General features: G+C 44.0%; 1 protein-coding gene across 7 annotated transcripts in view; it reads right to left on the bottom strand.

Moving 5' to 3' along the window:
• LOC145527162 (uncharacterized) overlaps positions 1 to 18,021 on the bottom strand; it is a 544,757-nt gene that overhangs the window by 523,213 nt on the left and 3,523 nt on the right. For 3 of the 7 annotated variants that reach the window (XR_014069546.1, XM_081544696.1, XM_081544698.1), the window contains exons 2-5: positions 12,260 to 12,709; positions 12,093 to 12,147; positions 4,606 to 4,946; positions 336 to 408 (exon numbers count right to left, since the gene is read on the bottom strand). Coding sequence is in view for 5 of the 7 variants with exons in the window: in XM_081544696.1 (XP_081400822.1) it covers positions 336 to 408; positions 4,606 to 4,729 (197 nt within the window). In the remaining 2 variants the exon portion in view is untranslated. Of the gene's footprint in view, positions 1 to 335; positions 409 to 4,605; positions 4,947 to 7,678; positions 7,751 to 7,975; positions 8,054 to 12,092; positions 12,148 to 12,259; positions 12,710 to 18,021 lie in introns of all 7 variants that reach the window. The other 4 variants (XR_014069547.1, XM_081544695.1, XM_081544697.1 and 1 more) reach the window with 2 other exon arrangements.

Raw genomic sequence — 18,021 nt, 5'->3', positions numbered from 1 at the left:
TGATAAATATCCTCTTGCTGAATCAAGGGTCTCCGTTAGACTAATAACGGATTAATCTGTATGTAAATCATGTGGCCCAGCTACACCCCGTGTTTGACATTCTGTCTGCTTTCAAGGGGGGAAAAATTAGCATACTTCCCCAGCAGTAAAAATTGTCAGTCTTCTACAACTGAACAACCACTCAAATTCCTCCTGCTTCTGATGATGTCTCATCCTGTACATGACTCTCCATTTGTTGCTGAGCCTGTTTGATTTATGTCATTCCAAGAAGAGGTCCAGAAAGAAGAGCCACTCTGTTCAGAGGAGGAAACGGAGGCTTGTTTTTTCCTTCTTACCTGAGGATCCTTTTGAGGAAGGCTGCATCTCTGTCTGGGGGCTTCCTCGGTGGCTCAGGAGTAAAGAATCCACCTGCAATACAGGAGAGCTGTATTCAGTCCCTGGGTCAGGAAGATCCCCAGGAGAAGGGTATGGCAACCTACTCCAGTCTTCTTCCCTGGAGAATCCCACAGACAAAGGAGCCTGGCAGGCTACAGTCCATGGGGTCGCACAGAGTCAAACATGACTCAGCACAAACACATACACACATCTGTTGGACCTCTTGTTTCTGTGTTTTGTTTTTACCACCGCAGACTCAAGGAGAACTAACGTACTCATTACTCAAAGTGTCAAAATTCTATAGAAATTGGAGTAGCGGGAAACAGCAAACCTGGATTTAGTAGGTGGACGATAAGATACGCAGGATGCTATTTGTGACAGACCGAAAGGGAAATTAAAAGCCAAACAGTGCCACTTTGAGATCTCAATTCTGGAGGAGACACAGAAGTTACCTTAAGGAAAAGGCAAGTTGGTTTTCCTGTTTGTTCGCTGGGGGTTGTTTGTAAGGAGAGGGGACTTTTTAAGTGGAGAGTTTGATTCTATAGGGGAAATGCTCAAAGCCTGGTCCTAAGGGCTTCTCTGATAGCTCAGGTGGTAAAGAATTTGCCTGCAATGCAGGAGACCCCGGTTCGATTCCTGGGTCAGGAAGATCCATGGAGAAGGGATAGGTTACCCACTCCAGTATTCTTGGGCTTCCCTGGTGGCTCAGCTGGTATAGAATCTGCCTGCAGTGCGGGAGACCTGGGTTCCATCCCTGGGTTGGGACGATCCCCTGGAGAAGGGAAAGGCTACCCACTCCAGTATCCTATCCTGGAGAATGCCATGGACTGTAGAGTCCATGGAGTCACAAAGAGTCGGACGTGACTGAGCGACTCTCACTTTCACTTTTCTTTCTTAAAGGGAGAGGTAGAGCCAAATCGATGCTGAACTACCTTATGAAACAATGGAAGTGCCAGGGCCTTTGCACAGCCTGTTCTCTGCCAGTGGCATGTTGGTGTCAGTTCTTAAACAGGCTCACACAAACCAGTTGCTAACATCTATTTCCAACTCTGTTCGATGCGCTTACATTGGTTGTCTGAAATTGGCTGCGGAGAGCATGTTTACATGTTGAAAATGTGCAAAGTCTACATATCAGTGCTCTTGCTCCAGGAGAGCCAGTGGTTAAACATGATCCAGAAATCCCTTGTTATCCCAGAAACCTTCCTTTGGCCCTGTCCCTGCTTTATGTAAGTGCCATCTCAGAAAACCTTCCCTAACTACCTGATAGAAAATAGCACATCCATCATCCTTCCCTGTCCTCATGGTTTTCAAAACCAGCTGCGTGCTAGAAACACCTGGGGAGCTGTAGCATCTAGTAAAGCCTCACTTTAGGCCACTCAGATCAGAAACTCTAGCTCTGCAGGAGATTCCAGTGGGAGGCCCAGGCTGAGGATCCTCATTCTAGGCCCTTATCCAGCTTGTTCTTCATAACGATTGCAGCTATCTGCAATGGTATCTTTATGCGTTGTGCTCTTGCTAGCAGAAGGCAGGTCATGTGGGGGCAGGGCCATCGTCTGATTGTTCAACACTAAATCTTTGAACCTGGAATCAAGCCTTACACTTAGGGGACAGTAGATAATTTGAGGAAGGAAGGGAGGAGGGAAGAAAGGGGAGAGAAAGGAAGGGGAGGGAAGAGGAAGCAATATTTTGCATAGCTAGCATCTCTGGAAGGGTATTAAGTTGCTAACTGATCTATTTCTTCTTCAGGAAATTAAAGAAGATTCTGACCTGAGAGCGAAACAGACCTTACAACATAGGGGCAGGCTGGGGTGGGTGGGGGGTTTCTGAGGCCAGAGACACATCACCAAAAGAGAAAAAAGTTAATGATCAGCGTGTAAGGTGATAGCTGACAACCAACTTGAAGATCTCTGTTCTGTTCCTGCACAAACCAGCTTTGTGTTAAGGTTCTCTGAGAACCAAAGGAACTGGCTGTACCCGCGCTTGGGAAAAAGCAGTGCAGGGAGACACGGGAGTGCCAGGTTGTTCAACTCCAGAGGATTCTGCTCACATCACAGGCAACATGAAAAGCACCCCCTGGAGCTGTGCAGTGCACAGACCACACGGGCATGTCAGCAGCCTGGGAAGAAGAGCAACCTGGAAAATGGACTGTGGAACAGACAGCGTAACCAGAGAGGAGCTCAGGGGAAGAGTCCAGAGTACGAGGCTATTAAATCAAGTCATCACCTAGCCACAAGAAAGGGCTGTGCTGCTATACCTGGAAGAAAATACTAAATATATGGTTTGGGTGGTTTCCGGGTTCAGGTGTTCTGGGAGCCAGAGACCCAGGCCAGGGTCTGTGGGATCTGGGTAGTATCAGAGAGTAGGTTGGTATAAAGAGCTCAGATCCATGAGTTGATGGGACTTCCCAAGTGGATCAGTGGTTAAGCCTCGACGCTTCCAGGGCAAGGGGCTTAGGCTGGATCCTAGGTCAGGAACTAAGATCTCACATGCCATGCCACCCCAAAAAAAGGAGGGGAAAAACAACCATGAGTTGAGACTTGTTCTCAGAGGACGTGTCCATGAACATTTTTGTGTTTGTTTCCCCACGTCATGTGGCAGTTGTGAACCTCACGTGTGACTGGGAGGTGCCTACGGGGACTAAACCAGCTTGGCCACTAGGGGGAGACAAAGGAAGCTGGAAGCGCAGTGGAGGCTGCAAGGGCTTCTTGCAGACCCTGCGGTAGGGACGTGAGAACAAGGCTGCATGGGCCTGGGGGAACAAGAAAACATTCACAAGGGACAACAGATAAAGAAGAACAGTGGGATCTTGGATTTCTTGAGCCTGATTTTGTTTTTTTGCACCTGCCTCCTTCTTAACAGAACCCTATTTTGGCCCTTTCCCCAGACAACCCTCGAAGGAAGAGCAATTTTATCACCCTTGAATTGACCATTCAATAAATAGCTAGTGGCTTGAAGGTGCTCCCTGTTGTTGAAGCAGAGGGCTGGTGCCTGATGCATGCCTGAGAAAGCTAAGTAGGCTGCAGTGATCTGGGATGGCTGGCATTACCAGATGGGACCACACGTGAAAGACCACCAGTTTGAGGGTGCCCTGGGTCTTGTCCACTGGGGCTGCATAAAGTGCAGAGGAACCTCCACAGAAATGAGGTGTAAATGCTAGGTTTCTAGGTAAGGACTGCAGAAGGACCCGCTGGTGGAATAGGAAATGTATGCTTCTCAGTCAAAAGAACTACGGCGGAAGGTCCGCAGGATGAAGCCTCTGAAATTAACTTCACTGTCACCCTCGAGAAAAAGACTCAGCTTTAAGTAGTCACCACCCCAAAGAGTAAGAAACCAGCCTCAGACACACAGGCTCAGTAAGAGCTTTCCTCCCCCTTTTCCATTCTTCTCTCTCACCAGTAAACTTGGGAAGAGTCACTGCGGAGCCAGCAAGCTGTAGAGAAAGAAGCAGAAGGTAGAAACCGAGAAAAGTCCACTAGCCCCCTGGATCCCTGCCAGCTGCCAGCCTGAGGCTGACTGGCCCCCAGTGGACAAGGAGAGAGAACTTGGCTTAAAGACTTCATCATTTTAATCTCAGAGCTGACATCCTCATTCCTGTGTCCAAACCTTGTCTTCAACTTAAGCAATCTGAGAACTTTCTATTATGTGTGAGGGATAATAGTCATGGGCATAAGGAGGCAGGGGGAGGTTTCCCTCACTGAACAAATTTCAAAGGGACTCTGGGATACCAAAAAAAAAAGCATAAAAGTAAAATTGCAGTTGTGTTACAATATCACTGGTCTTGTTCAAGATTGTAAAATTTGGGAAAGACTGCACCCACCCCAACAATTATTTTCTGCAAAATGGGAAAGGGGATGAAATACATTAAGGAATGATACATTCTCTACTGACAATAAGAACTGTGGTTTGGGGAAGAGATTATGACAGTATTTTAGTACGAAGCAACAAGGCTAGAATGATCCAGAAGTGATCCTGGAAAGCCAAATATTCAGAATCCTTGACTAGCATGCTAAAACCAGAGACAACAATCCCTGAATATCCTTACCAAGGAAGAATGGGGCTCTTTAGCATCACTAAGATTTATGTGCAAAAAAGAAGGAGTCAAATGTAAAGTTGAGAGAGAACTCCCAGTCAGTCGGTCAGTTCAGTCACTCAGTTGTGGCCGACTCTTTGGGACCCCATGGACTGCAGCATGCCAGGCTTCCCTGTCCGTCACCAACTCCCAGAGCTTACTCAAACTCATGTCCACTGAGTCAGTGATGCCATCCAAACATCTCATCCTCTGTCGTCCTCTTCTCCTCCTGCCCTCAATCTTTCCCAGCATCAGGGGCTTTCCAAATGAGTCAGTTCTTCGCATGCGGTCAAAGTATTGGAGTTTCAGCTTCAGTATCAGTCCTTCCAATGAATATTCAGGACTGATTTCCTTTAGGATTGACTGGTTGGATCTCCTTGCAGTCCAAGGGATTCTCAAGAGTTTTCTCCAACACCACAGTTCGAAAGCATCAACTCCCTGTCAGATCACATTAAAACATAGCAAGAGGTTCCCTGGTGGCTCAGACGGTAAAAGAATATGCCTGCAACACAGAAGGCTCGGGTTTGATCCCTAGGTCGGGAAGATCCCCTGAAGAAGGGAATGGCAACCCACTCCAGTATTCTTGCCTGGAGAATTCCGTGGACAGAGGAGTCTGGCGGGCCATAGTCCATGGGGTCACAAAGAACCAGACACGACTGAGTAACTAACCCTTTCACTTTTTCAATTGCTCCAGAGCTGGAGCATTTGATATCAATGGATGCACAGTAAGAAAATTCTCCAACTGAATTAGGATGAAATTTTCAAATACGATTAAAACCAATGATCAAAACAGGAATGGGAAGGCCTCCCTCCTCTTTCAAGGGGTAGAGGACAGCAGGGCATGTTTCTTCAAAATGATACAGAGAAAGCTCTCAAGAGAAGACTAAAGCCAGGGGCTTCAAAGAGAAACAGCTGTCTCCCCTGCTGCAACACACTTAGTGAAGAACCAGAAGAGACAAAAATGGCAAAATTGAAGCTGAAATAGTGAAAAATCAAAGAGCAAGTGAGAAGTTTGTACAGATAGAGTGATAACAGAAGAAGGAAGACTCAGAAACCTAAAAACACCACCTACAGGGTCTTAAAATCAGCAGGACTGAAGGAAGAAAGGATGGATGGGGAGCTGGTGAGGGAAAAAAGCCACAGGTGGGGACAGAACTCAAAGGGAACATAGGAAAGTTCTGAAAGTGAGCAAAGGTAATCTACAAGGAACCCAAGAGGACACAGAGATAAATGAGGCATGGCCTTGCCGTCAAGATGCCTTTAATCTGGACATGAAGATTTAGATACAATTACCTTTAACAAAAATTGTGACCTGATGATACAGAAACACAACATAAGAATATGTGAATTGAAAAAGTAGCCTTTGAAATCGGAGAAGGCAATGGCACCCCACTCCAGTACTCTTGCCTGGAAAATCCCATGGACGGAGGAGCCTGGTAGGCTGCGGTCCATGGGGTCGCTAAGAGTCGGATACGACTGAGCGACTTCACTTTCACTTTTCACTTTCATGTATTGGAGAAGGAACTGGCAACCCACTCCAGTGTTCTTGCCTGGAGAATCCCAGGGACGGGGGAGCCTAGTGGGCTGCCGTCTATGGGGTCGCACAGAGTCGGACACGACTGAAGCGACTTAGCAGCAGTAGCAGCAGACTTTGAAATGAACTTTAAGATATACATGGTTCACTTTGGAGTGGAATTTAGGTAGGAACACTTGGGTGAAAAGTGTTCTGGGAATGGGGAGCAACATGGATAAGGCAGAAAACTGTAAGAGAATTCTAAGAGGTCTAACATAGCCTGAACTATTGCCAAACACACAAGAAGAAAGGTTTTCAGCCAGTTAATAATTAACAAGCAGATGATAAATTGAGTAGGGTGATCTCATTATTCAACAGGAGCAGAGTTCCTAATCACTAAATCACTAAAATCTAGCATTGCATTGATGTCATTTACCAAGATCATAAAAAACATGAATTCCTGATGTCCATCCCAGAAAGATTTCGATTTAATAATTTTAAGGTAAGTCTCAATGCAATCAGTTGATGAGCCTGAGTATGTGGGAACCACGGAAGATTTTTGAGAGATCTTGAGGAAACTTTTCACCATATTTCTGAACGGATAAAATATGATAAGACCAGTACAACAAGAATATGTTACTGTGATAACTTAGGTAACTGTTCTCACTTCTTCACTGTCTCTTGTAATAAGATCTTGCCGTGCCCAAGAGTGGGCAGAGTACACTTCTCCACTCTGTTGATGTTGGGTTTGGCCAAAGTAATGTGGATAGGATGACAGTGTCTAGTCCAGAACCAAAGTTTTAAGAGGGTGTTCCATCTTTTAAGCACCTGCCATCAATCATGAGAAGAATATGGCAGGTGCTTCATTCAGGAAGAATATGGAGATGCATGGAACAGACCTAAACCCTGTGCCAAACTAGCCAAACAGCATCCTGAGGAAGAAATGCCCCAGCTGACCTGCAGGCCCTTGAGTAAGAAAAATAAGTGCTTATTGCTATAAGTTATTGAGTTCTGGCAAAGTGTGTTATACAACATTTTTACAGCAATAGCTGACTAATACACTAATTAATTTAAATTCAAGGCTACGCTGCATCCTAAGCTAAATTCCCATCCCAAATTATGCAGTTACTCTATTCAAAACGACTAACTTCCCAAATGTCCTATAGAAATCAAAAGGCAAAATAAGAACACTCTATTTAATGTGGGAATGTAACAAGTTCAAATTACATTCCCACACGTAACAGAACTCAAGTCAATCTCACCTTCTACCACACACGCAACATGGCATTTCCCAAATCCATTCCTGAAGAAATCTAACCCCGTGCCACTGTTGACAGAGATCAGAATAGAGTCTCTAAGGTAAGGAGGGAAGGCTGAAATGATCCTTCCCTTTCAACCTCAGCAGGATGCCAGGGAGTCTATCATCTTTTGTAAATTTCTACATTTGATGTTACACTCAAGTATGAGAAACCTCACAAGAAGACGTTAAGCATTAGTGTGGCTGGATCTAGAGTCTGTCACACAGAGTGAAGTAAGTCAGAAAGAGAAAAGCAAATATTGTATATTAACACATACATGTAGAATCTAGGAAAAAAATGGTTCCAATGAACCTATTTGCAGGGCAGGAATAGAGACAGAGACGTAGAGAATGAGCTTGTGGACACAGCAGGGGAAGAGGATGGTGGAATGAATTGAGAGTAGCGTTGACTATATATACATACCATAGTCAAATAGAGAGCTGGTGGGACGCTGCTGTATAGCACAGGGAGCTCAGCTCAGCGCTCTGTGATGACCTAGATTGGGGAGAAGGAGGTCCAAGAGGGAGGGGATATACATATACATATAACTGATTCACTTAGTTGTACAGTAGAAACTAATACAATACTGTAAAGCAGTTATGAAAGTGAAAGTGTTAGTTGCTCAGTCATGTGCCCGACCCTTTGCAACTCCATGGACTGTAGCCCTCCAGACTCCTCTGTCCATGAAATTCTCCAAGCAGGAATACTAGAGTGAGTTACCATTTCCTTCTCCAGGGAATCTTCTTGACCCAGGGATGGAACCTGGGTCTCTTGCATTGCAGGCAGATCCTTTACCATCTGAGCCACCATAATTTAAAAAAAAAAAAAAAAGATGTTAATCATTAAATGTTGATTATAACATTATGGTCAGCACACATGGGGGGATAGGTTCTCCTCTCAGAGAATAACACTGAGATACTCACGTCTGATAAAATTTAAGAATTTGCAATGATGTCAACCATATTTTTTGCAATCACTAGATTTTCCTTTAGCAATGCTTCACTACCTTATTCAGTAGATTTAAGTCTTCATTTCTATATTCTTTTTGAGCCCTGTGTTCCAAACACATCAGAGTGAGCCCTGTCAAGTGAGTTAGCCTTGAGTACAGATTCTTTCAGTCCTGTGCCAAAGGCTTTGGAACTGTTAGAGTCAAGAAAACCTGCCTCTTTATACCTATATTATTTTTCTGCTAGAGAACCACCTCTATCAGATTCCTGAACTAAAGTTGTCATAGATGGTTCTAGAAACCTGTGCCCCAAGGGCTCAATGAGAACCAAACTTCTGCCATTATTCTTTTCAAAAGTCTCATCTTTGCTTGGTCTTTTAATGCCTGAGCCTTGAATAACAATTTCAATGGCAGCAAAATATTTCCATGTGTCACATTTTTTTTTGCAGCAGTGGGATATGCCTCTGGTATTCTACTTACCTCTTTTATTTCCCTGTTCCTTTAAGAAAACCCAGCTGTGCTTGTAATAGCTTATCTTGCTTCTTAGTTCGCTGCCTTTCCTTCTCTACTGAGCAAGGACAACCACTCTGTCCAAAGAGAAAAACCTTCAAAGTCTAAGGAACTGTGTATGCATGTGTGTGTGCATACATGCTAAGTCGCTTCAGTCATGCCTGACTCTGTGTGACCCTATGGTGTGTAGCCCACCAGGCTCCTCTGTCTATGGGATTCTCTAGGCAAGAATACTAGAGTGGGTTGCCATGCCCTCCTTGAGGGCATCTTCCTGACCCAGGGATCAAATCCACTTCTCTTGTGTCTCCTCCATCGGCAGGCAAGTTCTTTACCACTAGCACCACCTGGGAAGCCCCTAAGGTACTGTAGTTTGATCCAATTCATTTCAACTGGTTTATGGGGTTTGGGACATCTCTGCATTTATTTTTCCCTTGCTTCACATGCATTTAAACTGTTAAGATACTTAAATCATCTGAGGCAGTAGATCCTGTGTAATCCATAAACAGCCAACCCAAGGGTTGAAAACCCATAGATAAGAGGAAAATGAAAATGGCAAAAAGAGAGTGATGAAAATTTGGGAATTTTGAGACACTGACAGGCTGTATGTGTGAAAGTGTTTTGGGCTTTGAGGGTAAGACCAGAATATTTAGCAACTGTAAATATTTTTAAAACATTTGAGAATTGAATACAATAGTATATGCCAGTGCTTTGGAATATATCAAATCCAGAGAGTAAGGGACTTTTATTAGTAGTCATCACCATTTTTTAAGATGCCACTAATGACTGTATTTATGGAGAGATGTGGCCAGGAGTGCTGGCATCAGGAAAACTTTCTGGATGCGAGAGACTGTCCTTGCCTTCGAGTTGGTGAGAGTAAATTAGCATTCATTTTCATGCCTAAGGCTTTAGCAAACACAGGTACTTTGTCAGTTAAGACAAGGTTTTTCCAGCCTGAAAAGGAAATGTCACCTGGTCCCTGCCGCTGACCTGAATTTAGCCCATAAAGAGCTGTCCCTCCCCAGGTCCAGGACCGAAAATAATAATGGTGGGGATCTAGGCTGTCAGAGCTCAAGGCCAAGTGAGACTCACCAGCTGCATCTGTACAAGGGCTCTCCTAGTTCCAGCCAAGAATGAACAAATCCTCTGACTCCAAAGCCTCCAGGACACATGGGGTGGGGGCAAAGGTGAAAAATTATGTGGGAGAGATTCAACTTCATCTCTCGGGCATGATCAGATTTGGGTTTGGACCGCCCTTACTAACGGGCATAGCCAAACAACAACACAAAGCTGGCAAAGACCAACACAGACACCGTTAGCCCAAATCCTCAGGGTGCTCTGCTGTCCTGGATTGTTCGGATGGATGAAGTGAATGCTTGCCAGGGGATGAGAAGTCCAAATGAACACCGGCAGGCCCTGGAGCACGTGGAGAAGATCCGAAGAGAGCAAGCGTCCACCTTCAAAGCTCACAGAGCTAGAGTCTGGTAGAAAGGCATGGTTGGCCTCCAGCCACCATGGTAGATGGAAAACTCAAAGTGTGTCACTGAAAGGTGATGAGGCTGCCTGAGAGAGGCTCGGTTTTGTCCCACTCTTTCTGACCCCATAGACTGTAGCCCACCAGGCTCCTCTGTCCATGGGATTCACCAAGCAACAATACTGGAGTGGGTTGCCATTTCCTTCTCCAGGGCATTTTCCTGACCCAGGGATGGAACCCAGGTCTCCTGTACTGCAGGCAGATTCTTTATTGTTTGAGCCACCAGAGAAGCCCAATGAGGCTGCCTGGGGGTCAGTAAATCCATCAGGAAACACGATGTCCAGAGAGCAGCTGCCCTGGTATTGAGAACCTCGATTCTCCATGTAATTGAGGACACATGTGTCCTCAACTGTGTCCAGACCTCAGCACACCAAAGCTGCACAGCCAGACAGCCTGTGTTCCCCAACGAGGAACACTGTGGAATGACACGCACCTGCCTTGGAGAGACAGTGTCAGAACTCCTTTGTCATATGGTTCTTTCTATTTCACTTTCCCAGGGCTGTACCAGAGAAGGCAATGGCACTCCACTCCAGTACTTTTGCCTGGAAAATCCCATGGATGGAGAGGCCTCGTAGGCTGCAGTCCATGGGGTCGCTAAGAGTCGGACACGACTGAGTGACTTCACTTTCACTTTTCACTTTCATGCATTGGAGAAGGAAATGGCAACCCACTCCAGTGTTCTTGCCTGGAGAATCCCAGGGACGGAGGAGCCTGGTGGGCTGCCGTCTATGGGGTCGCACAGAGTCGGACACGACTGAAGCAACTTAGCAGCAGCTGCAGCAGCAGCGCTGTACACCTCTCATGCAGGGCCCATCCACCTGACAAATACTCGCTAAGCTTCACAGAATTCTGTCCTAGAAGTACACACAGAGGCCCTCAGATGCATTTGAGAACCTGAAGAAGAAGGATTTTCTGGTCTTCACTAAGAAATCATTGCAGTGGCTTTGTCCAAGCTCTTTCCTGGACTATAGGACAGGACCAGTGAAGGATCCGCCTGCAATGCAGGAGACCTGGGTTCAGTCCCTGGGTTGGGAAGATCCCCTGGAGGAGGGCATGGCAACCCACTCTTGCCTGGAGAATCCCATGGACAGAGGAGCCTGGGGGGCCACAGTCCATGGGGTTGCAAAGAGTCAGACACGACTGAGTGACTAACAGTTTCACGTTCATTTTTTATTGTGGGGAGCTAAGAAATTCTCTAGTAGAAACAGACTAAAACAGCAGGCTTGTGGAAACATAGCAGAGGAAAGTTTCGATTTGAAGTCAGACCACCTGGCTCTGTTCCTCACCTCCTTGAGTAAACACTGAGTTTTGCTAAGTCTCAGCTCCTTGTCTCTAAAAGTGCAGTGATGACTGGATCCAGCCCGTGGTGTTTTTTGGAGATGGATCAAGGTAATGTATGTAAAATGCTTAGAATGCTGTGCTTAGCACTTAATAAATGCTCTCTAAATGAAGGCTGTCATTGTTTTATGGAGGCCAATTCTGTAATGCAGAGAAACTAAGTGGTTTGTGCAAACAAGAACCTGAACTCACAGCCAAGTCTTTCTCCAAGAGCCCACACAGAATTTCGTGGTTTCTTTATGATTTGGAAACCTAGAACAACTCTGCTTCCCAAATGGCTCAGATGGTAAAGAATCTGCCTGCAATGTGGGAGACGCAGTTTCGATCCCTGGGTCAGGAACATACCCTGGAGAAGGGAATGGCAACCCACTCCAGTATCCTTGCCTGAAGAATGCTATGGACAGGGGAGCCTGGCGAGCTATAGCCCATGGGATCCCAAAGAGTCAGACTCAACAGCGACTAACAGTATCTTTAGAACAACTTTGGCTGGGTATCTGGACATCCATACCTACCGTTGGGAATGTTCATAACTTCCATGTTCAGTCAACTTTCAGCTCAGGTTCAGTGCTGAAAAAAATTAACATGTATTAAACTAAAGAAAAAAGAAGCAAAGCAAAACAGACCAAGGCAAATGCACAACAGAAGACCAGTTCATGCTAACATTATGCACCTTCCTTACCATCAAAGAGGTCATTTTCTGATGCCAATTTTGTACCAATTTTAAGCAGTGTTAAAATGCCAAGAAATACCATATCTTGAATTGGATCCATTGCATAGGTGTCTCCAAAGACTAATTACTGAGTTTTCTTATACACATCCTGGCACTGTCCTTTGTCAGTTCAGTTACAATGGCAGAAGAAACATTTCATAGGAGGGCACTTAATATCTCCAAAGAGATTAGCTTCCTCCCCTCTCTGGCATCACAGATCTTACTACAATGAGGGAGCTTCTCTGTTCTGCATTGTCATAGATCCGATATGAATGGAAAATCTTCTCTTGGCTAGAATTGTTGACCATGTAAGCAGGGAAAAAGGCCTTTCTTCTGACGAAGCCAGAGTTAAGTCAAAAAGCAGAAGGAGTGGTCTTGTATCTCGTCCCTGGAGTTAGTCTGGCTTCTCCTCTTCTCCATCTGCCAAAAAAAAAAAAAAAAAGACTTTCTTGATCAAAAGAGATTGTTCTCTGTTCCCGTTAGTCTCCATCAACCCTGTAAATCGAGAGCCAACTCTCTCTCACTGGGTTTTAAAGCATTCAGCACACTGGGAACTTAGAAATTCTGATGCAGATGTTGGCCAAGGGCTCCAATTTCTTACTACAACACTGCTTCACTTATGAGTGGTCCCTCTGGCATGGAAACCTGAAGAAGGACATACTCATATTAAAATCTCCCCGCAGGGATCTTTCTCTCTGATGAACCATTGAACTCAGTATCTGCAAAATGTGCTTGGCAACACAACTATTTGTCAGTGTATCTATTCTCTTGTTCTCTCACTCTGTTATTTAATTCTTTAGTAATTAAAATAAGTCTTCTGTTTGTCCCACTGTACCAACTGATTTCAAATTTCCTGAAATCAAATTAAATGCTGTTACCTGCACTGAGGGTCTTGGCAGTGAGGTTCAGCCAAAATACCGGGTATATCTTTGCCTTTGTGTCACTCAACTAAAATCACACACACAATAACACACTGTAATTGCATACATACACATTTTGCCCTCATGTGTTTGCTATACTGTAGGATGAATAAGAATTATTAAAAGAGTCATAAATGGGTTTCTGTTGCCTGTACCAGCACCCAGGAGCTGTAACACCAGAAAAGGTGGGAAATGATGTTAACCCGTCACACTTGCTCCACAGGAAGAGATAAATAATGTCCAAACCTACTGTGAAAAGGAACTTTCATAAAACTTTTCTCTCCTCCAGACTTCTCCCAACTCTAACCCTTCCCATCACCTAGACAACCTTCACGACAAGGGAACAGCAGAGATCGCCTGTTTGTGCTATCCACGAGTCTCATCTCAGCACGAAGTATTCAATTATTTACAACACCCCCGCAGTGTCCTTGGCCAGAGTCCTTAGCAAACAATCTTCTTTGAAGGAGTCAGTTTGCCAAAGTTTTATATTATCAGCAGGCTTGTGGAAACACTTAAGAAAAGATGCAGAGAATGGCAAAGCTACCATAAAACAATTACTTAGGATATCAGAAGAAAGAAAAAGATACTGTGCAAACATACGATGCCCCACAGTGATTCTCTCTTGAGACCAATGATGTTGGATCTTTCCCTGAGAACTCTACTTGAACAGGAAATCTTCGCAGGGTTCATGTTAGACCTCTGGGGTGACCGGCCTCTGAATGCACTTTGACATTTCAAACCACACCTCTCCTCTGACTTTTTTGGGGTTGCTGCCTAGAGTGCTGTCCTGAGGATTCTCATAAAAAGATCAGGTTCAGCAGGATAGCACATTGATAGCTTAGCAATGCCTGCTGGGAACAAAGATGGCAGTGGTAGCACAAGTGCCAGGGCTTTGTCAGCCCTAAATTAGATGTTCCAAACAGGAACTATCCTAAGTTGCCATGGAAAGTCTGAGGGGAGGCATTAAAAATATTTCCAAATATCATATTTGAGTTAGGCCTTAAAAAGGGACAGGATTTCAGCATGTGAGTAAGAGGGGCAATCTGGGCAGTGAAGGGCAACAGCATGAGCAAACAGTGCTCAGTCTATTGCATCTCTTGGTAGGTCCAAGAGATGCTGCTGACCCAGGGTCCAGGTCAGTGACGTACAGTAGAAATCCAACGTGATGAAAACAACCTAAATGTCCATCGACAGATGAATGGATAAAGAAGATGTGGCACATATAAATAGTGGAATATTACACAGCCATATAAAAGAATGAAGTTGGGTCGTTTGTAGAGATATTGATGGATGCAGAGTCTGTCATACAGAGTGAAGTGAGTCAGAAAGAGAAAAACAAATATCACGGAATCTAGAAAATATATGGAAGAGGTGGAATTCCACAAATTCGTGGACTCTACAAAACCGGTACAGATGAACCTACCGGCAGGGCAGGAATGGAGACACTCATGTAGAGAAGAGATGTGTGGACACTGGTAGGGAAAAGTCAGTGATGAATCGGGAGATTTGAATTGACCTATACACACTACCAGGACCTCCCTGGAAACTGAGGCAGTAAAGAATCTGTCTTCAATGTGAGAGACCCAGGTTCAATCCCTGGGTTAGGAAGATTCCCCTAGAGAAGGGCATGGCAACCCACTCCAGTATTCTTGCCTGGAGAATTCCATGGACAGAGGAGCGTGGTGGGCTACAGTCCATGGGGTCACAGGGTCAGACAGACTGAGTGACTAACACACACACATATTCACTACACGGGTAAGATACATGAGTAGTGGGAACCGGCAGTATAGCACAGGGAGCACAGCTCCAGGCTCTGTAGTGGTGATCTAGGGGGGTGAGATTGGGGGGCGGAGTGGGAGGGAGGCCCAAGAGGGAAGGGACATATGTATATATACAGCTGATTCCCTTTATTGTACAACAGAAACTAACACAACATTATAAAGCAACTATAACCCCACTAAATTTTTTAAAAAGAAATGCAATGTGACTTGTATGTATAATTTAAATACCTCCAGTTGCCATGTTTTAAAAAAGTAAAATTTTTTAAATTCTTTTTTTTTTTTCCCAAAAGCATTCCATTGTGAACAAATCATTAGAGAGCTTGCAGCAAAATTCAAAAGGCTTCAAATTCATCAGAGTGGAGGAGCAGCTGAATTCTGCCAGTTTGCTTGGCAGGTACGAGGGGAACCATAAACCACAGGATAAAAACAGTATCATAAAATGGAAAGAAATAAGAGGAAATCCTGAGCGCTCAGGTTCTGATCAGACTGGCCAATAACAGGAGAGGAGATGGAAAGGGGATGGTAGCAGTGCTATAAGCGTGCTCATAAGGAACGTCAACAATTGCCTGCTTGACCCCTTTATATAGGCAGAAGAAATATGTGGGATTCATTTATTCTGGGAGAATCTGAGTTATCCCTATTAACATCATAGCATTGAAGAGATTTCATAGCTGTTCAGCTGGCTTAAATCTTTGTTATCTTTATTTAGGGTTCCTCTTTTTTTTTAAGTAAGTCTCTTTACATTCCAATAGGACCTTTACCATGATGACGGTTATTACTTCCTACACCCTTCTCCCCAATGCTTCTCCCTAACTATCATCTCTCACCCAAAAATACACTACATTTGAAATTCCATGAGGAAATTGCCCAACTTTAAAGATTATCAGAGACTTAAAATGCTTCAATTAGGCAGCATGACACTGTAGAAAGAGCACACACTTCAGAATTAGTCCAAATTGAGTTGAATCCTGGTTCTGCCAGCTGTTAACTGTGAAAACTTGGGCTGCCTCCTGAGCCCCACTCAGTCACAGTTTCATGATCCCTAAAGTGGGTAGGAACATGCCTGCCTTTTAGAGTTTTTGTGAGGATTAAGTGAGATGATACATGTAAAGCCCCAACACAGGACAACACTGAAGATTCTCAATACTGAGTAGCTCATTCCTGCAATCAGTGAATATTTATTAGGCACCTACTATATGCTAAGCAATGTTTTCAGTGCTGCAGACACAACCATAAAAAAGATAAAGGCTAAGTAATGGTGTTGTTTTATAATATCAACAATAAGAATTTCCATTAGAATGAACTGTCAATATGTCCAGAAGATAATATGACAGTTTCAACCAAAATGCCTGACCTGAAACTGACACAGGCCCTCTGAAGCTGCATGTTTTCCTTAGAGATTATCCTGTCCCACTTCTTTATGAGAGCTATGAGAAAACTTAGCTATGGGAAATAAAATGGCACTGAAATCTGGGGGTATAAAGATGAGTAAGACTGGACTTCCCTGGTGATACAGTGGTTGAGAGTCTGCCAGCCAATGCAGGGGACATGAGTTCGATCCCTGGTTCCAGAAGATTCCACATGCTGTGAAGCAACTAAGCCCCTGAGCCACAACTACTGAGCGTGTGCTCTAGGGTCCTTGAGCTGCAACTACTGAAGCCCACATGCCTACAGCCTATGCTTCACAATGAGAAGCCTGCAAAGAAGACCCAGTACAGTCAAAAATAAACAACAAATAATGATGGGTAAGGCTATATTCTCTATAGAATCCTGTAATACCACACCAACATCATAACAAATAGTCATCCTTATTTTATACTATTGGGGATTGCTCATTCATCCATTCATTAAACATCCTTTAAAGGGCAATTCAATTTGTTACAGCATTTGCAATCACCAAGCTCATGGTAAAAAGGGAATACAGATAGGTAAAGGAGCAATCACATTACAGCTGGACACACAATCTACTTCCCCTATGACAAGGGAAGTAGAGGGCTCCTGAAAACAGATAGGAATATCATTTAACCCAGAACTTAGGGATCATGGAAAGCTTCTGAGAAGTCATGTCCAAACATGGGCTTGAAGAATAAAGATGCTCAATGTAGAAGGAATAGCAAGTGCCAAAATATGAAACTGAAAGAGAATGTGAAATGTCTGAAGGACGGAGTTTAATTTGTTTCAAGTGTTGCATGCAAGGAGACAAGTGGTCAGAGATGAGTCCTGAAAAATAAGCAGGGATAAGATGATAATGGACTCTGAAAGCCCTTAAAGAGTTTAGATTTGATCCTAACAAGACTCAAGATGCAGAAGGAGATGATGATGATGATAATGATGACAATGGATGATAGTGGTGGTGGTGGTGGTAATGGTGATGGTGATGACAGCAGGTTTGGTGATAGCCATTGTCATTACAGGACAAATTAGTGGTAGTAGATGTGACTGCAGCAATAGAATGAGCATCTCTTGAGCATCAACAATGAATAAGACTCTGTGATAGGCAATTCCTTAGTTAATACAACTCCACAAGAGTAAGCGTGTAACTTCCTTCACTCTGGCTATTGTATTAAGAAAGGATTAGAGGAAGACAAAATTGGAAGAAAGAGAACCAATTAGGAGGCTACCACAGAATTCAAATTCAAGATCATGGTGATCTGGACTACTCAACCGAGTAATGGGAATGAGAGAATTTTGAAAAGAATTTATGTCTAAGATTTGTGATCCTGTAGTATCTTATGGTTATGATTGAGAATATCAATTCTTCCTGCCTGATATGATATAGAAAATGTAGATGATTGTGTTTTATTTTTTTCAAACCCAGACCACACACTTTACATGTCCTTGTTGATCAAATCTTTATAAGGAATATTAAACATTTTTTCTTTAACAGCAAAATTTAGAAATCAAAAACATTGTCTTTTCTAAGCTCTGGTTTACAGGATTATGCTTATTATACATTTTTCCATCAATGGAGAAGAAGCAGAAAGGTTTCGGAGATCCCATGGAAATCCACAGACTGCAAAGAGGTTGACCT

This window comes from Giraffa tippelskirchi, chromosome 11 (genome assembly GCF_054371585.1).
Source record: "Giraffa tippelskirchi isolate mGirTip1 chromosome 11, T2T-mGirTip1v1.2.pri, whole genome shotgun sequence".
Lineage (NCBI taxonomy): Eukaryota > Metazoa > Chordata > Mammalia > Artiodactyla > Giraffidae > Giraffa > Giraffa tippelskirchi.
This window is presented reverse-complemented; position numbering and strand designations above follow the sequence as displayed.